The sequence below is a fragment of the Bos mutus genome, chromosome 24 (genome assembly GCF_027580195.1).
Source record: "Bos mutus isolate GX-2022 chromosome 24, NWIPB_WYAK_1.1, whole genome shotgun sequence".
In the NCBI taxonomy this organism is placed as follows: Eukaryota; Metazoa; Chordata; class Mammalia; order Artiodactyla; family Bovidae; genus Bos; species Bos mutus.
The window spans coordinates 25,683,730-25,696,526 of NC_091640.1; the positions used below are offsets into that span (position 1 = coordinate 25,683,730).

Genomic DNA, 12,797 nt, shown 5'->3' on the forward strand with positions numbered 1-12,797 from the left:
TGTGTAGGGATTCATAAGAGGTATATTCCTCATTTTCTCCACTTGATTCCTGGGTGTGTGGGGCTTCTGTAATCTGTGAACTTTTGAGTCCATTTCCACTCATAAATGGACTTGAGGGAGTTTCAGAATCTGCACGCCAATAACGCATAACAGTCACTGAGGTGTATCAAGGAAGGGGTGGGGGACGGAAGACCACGTTTGAGGGTCTCTGAATGACAGTATGGGTGTGAAGCTCAGAGACTAGTGAGTTTCAAAATCCACGAAGTGAAAGTTCAAAGCTTATGTACGTCGTGAAGTAGAATATTTGAAGGCAGACTACAATAAAGATGCACACTGTAATTCTAGAGCTATGGTGCCCAAAACCTCTCCACAATGATAAAAATGGTCTGTGTTTGCATTATTCAGTTAGTCATTTGCCACTCACAGTGCAGCCCTAGAATTTAAGAGCAAGTAGAAATCTTAAAAATGAAAAAATGGGATTTTCCTCATGCAAAAAGGAAATGTACCCTCCCTGACTCCTCTTTAGAAAACTTGTCATTGTTAATTCTTTCTCTGCCCCTTTCAGATGGTGTATTGATCTTTTCAAAACTAAGTGAGCCTCTTGCCAGCTTTACAAGCAGGGGTATCTTTCTCAAGGATTGGGAGCCATCTCTTTGAACATTAAGGAAGTGAGGACCCTTTTCTCCCTTTCTCTGTGGGTGTGTGGGTGTGTGTCAGCTGTCACTTCAGTCGTGTCCAGCTCTTTGTGGCTCCGTGGACTGCAGCCCGCCAGGTTTCTCTGTCCGTGGGATTCTCCAGGCAAGAATACTGGAGTGGTTCCCGTGCCCTCCTTCAGGGGATCTTCTGGACCCAGGGATCAAACCCTTGTTTCCTCCATCTACCCGTACTCACGGATGGGTTCTTTTCATCACTAGTGCCACCTGATGCCTGGCTCCAAATCGTAACTAGCTACCTGTCATAGATATTAGAAGTTTTATTTCTTTGGATAAAGGTCATCAACAAACACAATGGCCACTTCAGCTATCAGTTGAATGTAAGATGAGCTGTGTATGAAAACGGTGCTGGTAAGCCTTGCTTGAGGACAACCTATCGTTTATTTTGTGAACAAGTAGTAATCAGTTGTGTCTGCCTGGTGAAGAGATTTCTTTCCATCTTTGCAGTTTCCTTATGCGTTGCCTGTGACGCTCATCACGTTCTGACTTGGTGTTTATTCCATAATAAAACTGTTTTCTATTTTTGTGAGTTTTTCTAGGTTGGCAGGAGATTTTGGTTTTAATTAGATTTCCACAAAAGCAACCGGTTATTAAATAAGCGCAAAGAAGTATAGTTGAAAGGTGAGTAGAAGAACCATGAGTGGAATTCTAGAACACACAGAACACAAAAGAAGGCAGAAAAGGGGCAAAGAAATATAAGGACAGACGGGACCAAGAGAAAACAAAGACCAAGATGGAAGGTTTAAAGTCATCCATGTGAATAACTGCTGTTAAGTAGATTAAAATTTTCCGTAAGAAAGCAAGATCTACCTGTATGATATTTACAAGAATCACACATAGAAATATAAAGTAGAAGGGTCAAAAAATGCACCACGCTAACAATAGGCATCAGAAAGCTGGTGTGGTGACATTAATATTAGGGAAAGTAGATTCAAGACAAAAAATATAACCAGAGAGAAGACCTTCTATGAGTCGATTTTTCAGAAAGACAATAATTCTAAATGTATTTGTATCTAACAACACAGGTGTAACAAGTTTCAAAGTATTGTTAAGAAATAAACAGAAATAAAGAGGAAACAGGGAAAACCACAATCAACTGCTGAGTGTAACTCTCCTCTCTCAACAATTAATGGAAAAAGTAGACAAAAAATCAATAATCATACAGAGGATTTTAGATACACCAATATAGTGAAACTGAGAAATTTGTGTTAAGGAATATTTAACTCATAGCTGTTACGTGAAAACCCCTCATTTCTAGATGACCCTTGATGAGCAGTGTTTACTGTGTAAATTTTGATGTCATGGTGAGTGGCATGTCTGTAGCGTTTCATGAAATCAATGAAGAACTGCTCCCATGTGCCACTCGGAATAGGAGTCCAGGGGTTACAGCAGAGCAGGCTTCACACTTTACGATGTGTTGACGCACCTGTGTTATGAAATACTTACTGATGTGACACTTCAGTCTAGGCAGAAACGCATCTTTTCTCTTGTAAGCTATAAGCAATTAAAACAGCCTCTCTACTTTGGTTGAATGATTTCATCTCTTGGGGTCAGATATGCAAGACTTCTTCGGCTAAATCCACTGGTTCCTCCACTGTTACCTTCTGGGCAGACAGCAAACCTCGGCCCCTTAGAACAAGGTTCCCACACTTGGCAAATAGAATACAGAGCTAGCTCCCTGTTAAATTTGAATTTCAGAAAAAAGGTAATTTTTTACCTATGGGACATAATTTACACTAAAAATACTATTCATTATTGATCTGAAACTCAAGTTGCAGACGGGCCTTCTGTGTTCTACCCTACTTAGGAAGGGAAATATATTCTTCCAGGGAGTCTGGCTGAGCAGGATGTAAGCAGTTCTGTTAATAATTAAAACACCAAGGTCCACAAACACCTGACTCCTCCCTAACGACGGGCTGTATTCCTTGTAAAATATGATGGGGGCAATAAAAAGATACAGGCAGAGGGCTGCACAAAGATCATTTTTTTATTTAAATATTTTGATGATATACATACAAATATAATGTTTCTTCTGTAGAACAAATGTAAAAACTAATACAAATTATCACCTTTTCAGGAACAAAGAAAATCATCTAGAAAATGTGATGACTTTATGTATAGGAAGTTTAAGACCAGGTTTTGCTTGGCGTATGCAGTTCGCATTCACAAGTTCACATGGTAGTGATGGTCTTGTTGCAGACTTGGCAAACAATAATTACTAAGTCTATAACGCAAAGACAAAAGCAGCAACAGTTGCAAGTAGAGAGTACAAAACTTAGAGTATCAAAGAGAGACCTTCATTTTGGCCACAGGTTTAAGGTGTCTAAAAATATTTGCTTTTTCTTTGTGCATATTAGTGGAAGTAGAAAAGTATAAATCTTTTGCATAACACAGGTCATCAATATTTTTTTAAAAATGTGCTATAAAATGAGTTTTCCAAGATTTCATTTTCCTAGTGAAATATACTCAAAATTCACAAAATTACAGCCTTTAAAGTTTATGGAAATTATTTTGTTGTGGAGAATATTTATATAATTGATGACTGATAGGCACTTACACTTTGAAACTTGTAATGGATCATTTCTTCAAGGAGGAATAAAAATACAATCTATTTATTTGGCCAAAACATCCAGATCACTTTTCAGAAAGAAAGGCAAGATGCTGCAGAAATTCAGGTCAGCTCTACAATATTCAATAGTCCACGTAGTCAGCCATGGCCAACTAGCCAATGACACTGAGACATGGAATAAATCATAATTTCAAACTCAAAATTACAGCAATTATAAGGACTTCCAATATTCTTTTTGCGATCGTAGATAAAAAGAGAGCAGGTTCTAAAATTTGCCTAGTTGTATACATATTGACTTGGCACCCACGGTAGGCACTTGAGGATATACAGCTGTGAAAAGGGCTCTTACCACAGTGCATATGGTTCACTGTGTTTTACTGAATTAGAAGATAATGTATCCTGAGTTTTTTTAATAGTCTATTATTGCTATAAAAATAAAGTGATTTTATATTTATGAATTTCGCCCTGGATTATTCTACTGAACTTGAAGTATTTAATATTTCCATGATTACTGAGAGACAAAGAAAAGGAATGATGCTATTTTTAAGGTCATATAACACACACACACCTACACACACTTACATGCACAGAACACACACTGTTTTACCATATCATGTCCCAAAATTCAATTAACCTTACATGGATTGAAGGGCGTCTAGTTTTAAAGAAACCAAACAAGCAAAACAGGTCATTCAGACTATACCAGTATCTTTGGATAAAAAAGCTGCTGGTAATCTGCTAGGTGCAGATAAGTATGGAACACAGAACAGCAAAGTTAAATGTTAACACAGCAGGCTAAGAACCCACTCAGTCTCACGGATGGCTCTACCAGAAGGCTCATGCACTACAGACACTGTGAATCTGATAAATCAGAAGCCAGATTTACTCTCTAATTAACTTTTTTTGTGAGTATTATTTGGCCATAAGTCACTCAAAGGCACCTAAGACCAGCTTCATCATTCTGTCCCTTCAGGAAGTCCTGGGTTATCTCTGAAGTGCAATCCTAGAAGCTGAGACAGTGAGGCTCTTTGCGTAATAGAGACTGAGAAAAATTTGAGGCCCATAGGATGCATGCCCCTTACATCTACAAGGCTCTTGAAAAGCCAGGTCCTTTGAGAACAGGACATGAGTCACTGCTGGCTAAACTCTGGTGTGGCTAACGGCTGCTTAGGAGAAGGACTGCTGGATGGTGCTCTGCTTGGAGACCCTGGTGGAAGACGTGGTTATCGTGTAATTAGAATGACTAGACTCCTCTAAGCCTGAGTCTGGCAGGGAACCCGGGACTCCAGCTGCAGAAGCCACAGTCTTTCTGGACATTACCGAGGTTTCGGCAGGGATCTGGTAACTAGATTGTAGAGCGGAGGCTGGCATCAGCACTCTTTCCGTCACTGTCACGTTCTGACCTAAGGCTACACTGGGCGCGGCCAGCGGGGGCTGCAGGCTGGAGCTGGGGGTGAGGAAGCGCTCTCTTTCCTGCACCATGACATAGTGAGCATCGGGCAGAGGCGGGGTGTCTTCCAGGAGGCCAGACGTGCCCCCATGGGGTTGGATGACCCTCTCGGTGACCACCACGTGCCCCTCACTAGCGTACTGCTGGTTCCCTAGGGTGGACGCCGGGGCGTAGACCCGCTCGGTCACGATCAGGCCCTGGGACTGTTGGGGGCCCAGGACCACTGTACTAGGGGGCCCCGTGGCGCCTGTGGCATAGGACGTTTCGGTCACTATCACGCTACCGGAAGCCAGTGTATCAGGAAGTGGTGCAGCGACCTTTTGAGCCTGCCTAGAGGATATAACAGATTTTTCAGTGACTATTTCCTGAGTTACCTTCTCTGTGTCTGCCTCATGCAAAGGCTTGGGACCCTGAAAGCTGCTACCTGAGGCGTAAGCATTTTCGGAGTTAAGCCTGGTTTGCTCATAGAGGGACTGTGAAACCACCTTCCCGTCTGCTTCTCTCGCGGGTTTTGCCCTCTGCTGAATTTCCGCATCCATCTCTATTTTTCGACCCAGGCAAACTTCAGCGAGGGTCTTGAATTTCAACCCTAAGTCATCTAAGAAACGGTCATCTAGCTCTCCTTCAATGAAACTGCAGCAGCCGATGGAACCCCGGAGAGACTCCGTGTCTTCCTGAGAATAAACCAGAAGGCAGTCTTTGGCTGTGTGCATGTCATCTTCCCCGATGTAAGAGGCCGCTTTCTGAAACAGAAAGAGAAACAGGCATATAACCAGTGACACATTTTGTTTAAGGACAATGCTCTCGAGTCCTGCTCAGAATGTGAAACCTCTAATTAGAAGGAAACATCACAGAAACACAAATTGAAGGACATCCTACCACACGACTGACCTGTATTCTTAAAACAGTATTAATAGATGAGAAAGGCAGAGGCAACGGTTTCGGATTAAGAGGAGACACAAGGGCCACGACAAGTAAATGGAAAGCAGCACCCGAGAGTGGCTGAGATGGGAAAAACAACGGCTATAAAAGACATTCCTGGGATAATCGGCTAAACCGAGACATGGAATCTGTCATTAAGTCTCTGTACCATGGTGACATAAGAGGATGTGTGCATGTGCGTGTGTGTGAGAGAAAGCAAGCAAAAGCAAACGTGGCAAAATGCTAACATTTGGGTAATTTGAACAAAGGGTGTGTGTGTGCATGCTAAGTCGCTTCAGTTGTCTGACTGTTTGCGACCCCATAGACTGAAGCCCACCAGGCTCCTCTGTCCATGGGATTCTCGGGCAAGAAAACTGGAGTGGGTTGCCATGCCCTCCTCCAGGGGATCTTCCCAACCCAGGGATCATACTCGCATCTCTATGTCTCTTGCACTGGCAGATAGGTTCTTTACCACTAGCACCACTCGAGAAGCCCCGAGTAAAGCGTACATAGGAGTTCAAACTTTATATTATTCTTGCAAATTTCCAGAGGAGTTTGAAATTATTTCCCAATTAAAAGCTGCACACACATACATAATCAAGACTGACTCACGCAGGATTAGAGCTGAGTGGGAAAAAGATATTGAAATAAAACAAACAGGGTACCAGAATGGAGCCTGGCCATGAGACAGAAAACGGATGGGAAGCACTTTTCCTTGACACTGACCAAACCACCATCTCCCTGGGGTCTAGCTGATACTTGGGGGTGGGCAGGTGGGACGAAAGCAGAAAGCAGGGAAGCACTCAGGTACTTTGTGGCCATGTAGAAAGGAGGTGGCAGGAATAAAGTGGCCTCTAGAAGCCCACTGGGTCCCTAGCAATCTGACTCTGCCCATCCCATGCCCAAGCCTGATTGTGTTCTCCAGAAAGGCTTCTAATTCCTAATTCCAGGCATCAACTTCCCGACTGCATTGCATCATCTTTGCTGCAACTTTCTTCCTAATTTTATGTGACTCGCCACAATGGTGAACCAAGTACTTGCCTTCAAAAGAAAACACTTAAACAGGCGTAGTAGACTGTGTGTTTTAGGTTACGTAGTCTCTCCCCTCCCACCCTACCCGCTCTGCAGAGGACCGCACTTTCGGACCCACTGACATCAGCCTGGTCATGTGACCTGCTCTGGCCAACGACACGTGAGTGGGGAAAGGCCGTGGCTTTAGGGGTGCTATTACCGGGTTCTCGTTGCTCTGTTCTCTGCAGCCCAAGGACGGGAGCTTCCTGGGCACAAGCTGAGCAGAGCTGCACTGGATGGCAAAAGCATGACTGTGGGAAATACGCCCTGGTGAGAAGCAAACCTGTGAGGTCACTTGTCACCACCACAAAATGAACCAATTTGTTCTCATCTCTCCTTCTTCAGTGCCTCTAAGCACCCTCTTCAAAGGAACACAGTCCCATTTAGACCCAAGAGAATGATTTCCCTAATAACATCACATTCACATATAGATGCAACTTCTCCCACACTGAGAAACCAACGCTTACCTCAGTGAAGTAACTTCTCAGGAACTCCTCGTTCACCGCCACTGCGCCTGCTCGAGCTCCGGCCACTTCTCTGGCTGCCCCCGTGGCTCTCGTGGTCCTGAAGGTGTCCGAGGTCACCATGGCCCCGGTCGTCCCAGTAACCTGGGTGGCCCCGCCTGAGACGAGGCTTCTGTATTCTTCCCAGCAGCCTTCCGCCTCGGACATCTCCTGCTGCCCTTTGCTAAAGGAGGCAGAGCTGCTTCCTTTCACGATGGCTTCCTTGGCTGTCACACCTCCGCCTGCCCCAGCGCCTACCGCGGCCCCATCTCTGACATCCGCCCCCAGAAGAGGCAGCACCACCTGTGAGAGCACATACCATCGAGTCAGGGACGGTCAGTACGCCGACCGTCTGAGCTAAGTGAGCTGGCGAGAGTGTTAGTCACCTCAGTCGTGTCTGACTCTTTGTGACCCCACAGACTGTAGCCCGCCAGGTTCCTCTGTCCATGGAATTCTCCAGGCCAGAATACTGGAGTGGGTTGTCATTTCCTTCTCCAGGGGATCTTCCTGACCAGGGATCAAACCTGGGTCTCCTGCATTGCAGGTGGATTCTTTACCATTTGAGCCACCAGGGAAGCCCAAGCATATGAAGGGAGTAAGATATTTGCCCAAGGCAAATTAGTAAAAACTTTGTCTGAATGACTCCTCTTTGAGTCTTCTGAAGATCTCTGCTCTATCTTCTGATTCTCTTGTGTGCTAAGTCACTTCAGTCATGTCCGACTCTTTGCAACCCCATGGACTGTAGCCTGCCAGGTTCCTCTGTCCATGGGACTCTCCAGGCCAGAATCCTGGAGTGGGTTGCCATTTCTCTCTCCAGGGGATCTTCCCCATCCTAGGATCGAACCTACATCTCTTCTGTCTCCTGCACTGGCAGGCAGGTTCTTTACCACTAGTGCCACCTGGGACGGCCAGTAAGTAGGTAGGGAAGGGGATTTTGCAACATTTTACAACTGTCACGGGGGCTGTGGGTGTACCTCTGCAGACCTTATGTATTGTGTGGACTGGAAATGGAGAAGCACCTGGTTATGAAAGACTGCCCGTTTAAATATTGGGACAAATCTTCCTACCTGAACCCCTACACACTCTTGCTCACTTTAGCCTTTGTTCTACATTCCCGGCATCACTACCTGACCCTCTGTCTATGTTCTCTGTAACTCAGGACCTGTGGCAGTAGAGCAAAACCACCTCAACGCTGCCCTGGCAACAGATACAAAGTAGGCTGTATTTAACGAAGGCATGTGAATGAAATCTGTAGGAACTAGTTTGCGCTCATGACCTATGATGTCAGAGACACTTCCTAAGACTCCTTTAAAGCAGGAAAGAAGACACGCTCCACTGACACTGGATTATCTGACCTTGTCTTCAGGTGGCGCCCCCTCGTTGTTCCATGGATGCAGCATCTCTATGGTACCCGGGATGGGGGTAAAGCCTTTGGCGCCCTTTCCACAATGGCACACCAGCAGCAGAAGTGGTATAACTGCATAGAAACAAAATCCAGCACAGAGAAGGTTAGTCTTGACCGATTTTTGAATTTATCTTGCATAGTTTTGGAATTTGCATATCACTTTCTAGAGTTCAGTCTCCACTTACTTATAGCCCTATTTTTCTGTTTTTCTTTTCTTCCCCTGATCCAAACTCACCAAGTCTGTTTTGGGTGAGTCATACCAAAGCCTAAAAGCAGGATGAGGGAGTCTTACAGATTCAGAGTTCCTGTCCATCACAAAGACTGTGGTCACTGTCTGTGGTCACTCAGTGGGACATCAAGACTGGATTTGACACTATCCAAATCATCAAAATCAATTTAATAGCTTAATTTTTTAAAAAACCACTTTAATTTTTAGCATATGCTTCCACAGTGGCCTAAAAGGTAAAGAATCTGCCTGCATTGCAGGAGACCCAAGTTCGATTCCTGGGTGAGGAAGATCCCCTGGAGAAGGGAATGGCTACCCACTCCAGTATTCTTGCCTGGAGAATTCTATGGACAGAGGAGCCTGGCGGGCTACAGTCTATGGTGTTGCAGTCAGTCAGACACAACTGAGTGACTAATACTTTCACCGACTATGGTTACTGTGTGTAATAAAAGGACTGAAGACAGCAAATGTTTATGAAGTGTCTGCCATGTGCTAAGCACCCCCATTAAACCCTGGGAAATCTGAGGTGAGACAGTAGTGCAAGGAATCCCAGGTTGGTCAGCTGAGACAAGTCATTATCATCAGGTCAGTATTTTAACCCACTAAATGCAGATGATGATGTAAAAGTGCACTGCAAACTGTTGAGTGCTGTGTATTCAGCTGCACACCTACTAATGGCTTGGACGCACCCTCTTCTAACAGAGAAATAGCGGAGGCTGCCTTGGAGGTGGTGGTCTGCCCATGGGCAGTGGGCAAGTGGAGTGGTTCCATGTGACCCCAGGTTGCAGTCTTCTGTTCTTCCATGAAAGGAAACCCAAAGTCACTGGAAGGCACTGGAGGGCAGGCAGGAAGGGACGGGCCGGTTGTCACTGCTGGGAAACATGTAAGTGCTCAGAGGGTCTGGCTCCTGTTGGTGCAGGGGAAGGGGCAAGCCAAGCGGAGCCTGTTGGGAGGTGGAGCTCTGACAAGTCAAGTGTGCGAAAAACAAGAACTGCTGGGAATCAGAGGAGTTTGTAAAATAACCTTGTACCACGCAACAAGTCTTTTCTGAGAGCTTTCCACGCACAAGGCACTGTGTGTGGAAGAACAGATACCCCACCTCCCTCACAGAGCTTAACAAAGTGGGGACACCCACAAGGTTGAAACGTATGTCTAATACTCTTGGTTCCCGAAATCAGGAAATGATACATTTTTATAAAACAAAATTCTGAAGAGAGCTCTGATAACTTTTGGTGAATTGAGCAATGATCAATTCTTGCTTCCCTTCTCACCCTCAATAGCATTCTAGTGTGATTACAGAAAAACTAAAGAAATCAATGAGTACCATAGTAACAAAATCCTAAAAACACTAGAAGTTACTAAAAGAGGAAGTGCTCAGTTATGTCCAGCTCTTCACGGACCCATGGACTGTAGCCCACCAGGCTCCTCTGTCCATGGGATTTTCCAGGCAAGAATAGTGGAGTGGGTTGTCATTCTTCCTCCAGGGGATCCTTCTGACTCAGGAATTGTACCCGACTCTCATGCTTGGCAGGCAGATTCTTGACCACTGAGCCACCTGGGAAGGCCCCCGAAAGGGAACGTACAGCTTTTAAAATACTTACGTAGCAAGAGCAGAAGGGCAAGAATTATGAGTGCAATTGCTGCAGGCCCCAAGCCAACGTAGGAGTCAGCCCACATTTTCACACAGCCGCTGCCTTCCACACAATTGCAAACTGTGAGCCTAAGGATCTGCTCTTCAGGACAGCTGAAGCCTTGACTATCTGCGATCTGGAAGTGAATTTCACTTGTCCCATGCTGTCTTTTGGTTTGTTGTAGTAGCACGTTGTTATCTGTAAGGGACAAGAAAATAAAGGAAATAAAGTGAGTGGTTACCAAGAAAGGGGCAAGATTAAAGTTCAGAGACATTCTCTCTTTTTTTTTTCTTCAATTTATTGAGGTATATTTAATTTACAATATTATATAAGTTTCAGGTATACAACACTGCAATTCACACTTTTTAAAGGTTATACTCCATTTACAGTTATTGTAGAACATTGGCTATAACCCCTGTGATGTATAATATATCCTTGCAGCTTGTTTATTTTAACATAGCAGATGGTACCTCTTAATCCCCTACCCCTGTCTGGTTCCTCCTTACTCACCTCCCACAGTGGTAACCATCAGTTTGTTCATTGTATCTCTGAGTCTACAGAAACATTCTTTAATTGCTCATCATATTTTGTTTCAGTTAGTTTTATTATTCCATAATTCCTCTATTGAATTCACAGTGTGCTCGATGAGATTAGTCCAAATATGCAGGTGAAGATCACAGAATCATTTCTGAACACACCTTCCTTTTATGATGACTAATGTTAACAAATGTGTGTGATCTATCTGATGCTAGGAACTCTTTCCATTACTGGGATACAGTGCCAAATAAGTGGTGGGTTAAATGATATTTCCATTAAATGACCATTTTTTTTAAATTTAGTTTTTCCTGTTTAAAATACTTATTTATTTGGCTGCACTGGGTCTTAGTTGCAGGATCTCTGAACTTCATTGCGGAATTTGGGATCTTTAGTTGCGTTTCATGTGAACTCTTAGTTGGCACCTGTGGGGCCTAGTTCCCTTGAGCAGGGATCGAACCCGGCCTCCCTGCATCAGGAGCTCAGTCTTAGCGACTGGACCAGCAGGGATGTTCCTATCCTACCATTTCTTAAAAGAAGTTTATCAAGGCAAGTTTCAAACGGTGATCAAGGAAAGAACATAATTAACCCTCATGGTACCCATTTCCAGCTTTAATCAGTTCAGTTCAGTTCAGTTGCTCAGTTGTGTCCGACTCTTTGCAACCCCATGAATCGCAGCATACCAGGCCTCCCTGTCCATCACCAACTCCCGGAGTTCACCCGGACTCACGTCCATCGAGTCAGTGATGCCATCCAGCCATCTCATCCTCTGTCGTCCCCTTCTCCTCCTGCCCCCAATCCCTCCCAGCATCAGAGTCTTTTCCAATGAGTCAACTAATTTGCAACAATGGGCCAATCTTGTTCCATCCTTTTTGTTCCCAACGTGGTATGTTTGAGATTTTGAAACATAATCTACAGAAAACTTGAAAGACTATTACTGATACAATGAATTTGATATACTCTTCATGAATTGTTTACATTTTATAACAATACTATCTCTCTACAAGCACACTTTTTTTTTAATTAAAGGATAATTGCTTTACAGAATTTTGTTGTTTTCTGTCAAACCTCAACATGAATCAGCCACAGGTATGTATATATCCCCTTCGTTTTGAACCTCCCTCCCATCTCCCTCCCCATCCTACTCCTCTATTTTAAGGTAAGTTGCAGATCTCATGACCTTCTTCAGCATATACCTTCTAAGACCAAAGGATATTAAGCTCTTCTAAGAATTAATTATTGATATAATAATATCTAACATATAATCCATATTCAAACTTTTCAACTGTTGTAAAAACATCCTTTATAATTCTCTCTCTCTATGGCTTTATGCTCATTACTTTGCTAACAAAGGTCAGTCTAGTCAAGGCTATAGTTTTTCCAGTGGTCATGTATGGATGTGAGAGTTGGACTGTGAAGAAAGCTGAGTGCCGAAGAATTGATGTTTTTGAACTGTGGTGCTGGAGAAGACTCTTGCAAGTCCTTTGCACTGCAAGGAGATCCAACCAGTCCATCCTAAAGGAGACCGGTCCTGGGTGTTCTTTGGAAGGACTGATGCTGAGGCTGAAACTCCAATACTTTGGTGACCTCATGAGAAGAGTTGACTCATTGGAAAAGATCCTGATGCTGGGAAGGACTGGGGGCAGAAGGAGAAGGAGATGACAGAGGATGAGATGGCTGGATGGCATCACTGACTCGATGGACGAGAGTTTGGGTGAACTCCGGGAGTTGGTGATGGACAGGGAGGCCTGGTGTGCTGTGATTCATGGGGTCG

General features: G+C 44.2%; 1 protein-coding gene across 1 annotated transcript in view; it reads right to left on the bottom strand.

The window, feature by feature from the left end:
- Positions 1 to 2,688: 2,688 nt before the first annotated feature.
- DSG2 (desmoglein 2) overlaps positions 2,689 to 12,797 on the bottom strand; it is a 53,128-nt gene continuing 43,019 nt past the window's right edge. The window contains exons 12-15 of the mRNA XM_070361576.1: positions 10,460 to 10,687; positions 8,583 to 8,704; positions 7,192 to 7,530; positions 2,689 to 5,475 (exon numbers count right to left, since the gene is read on the bottom strand). Coding sequence (XP_070217677.1) covers positions 4,450 to 5,475; positions 7,192 to 7,530; positions 8,583 to 8,704; positions 10,460 to 10,687 — 1,715 coding nt within the window. The 3' untranslated portion in view covers positions 2,689 to 4,449. The remainder of the gene's footprint in view (positions 5,476 to 7,191; positions 7,531 to 8,582; positions 8,705 to 10,459; positions 10,688 to 12,797) is intronic.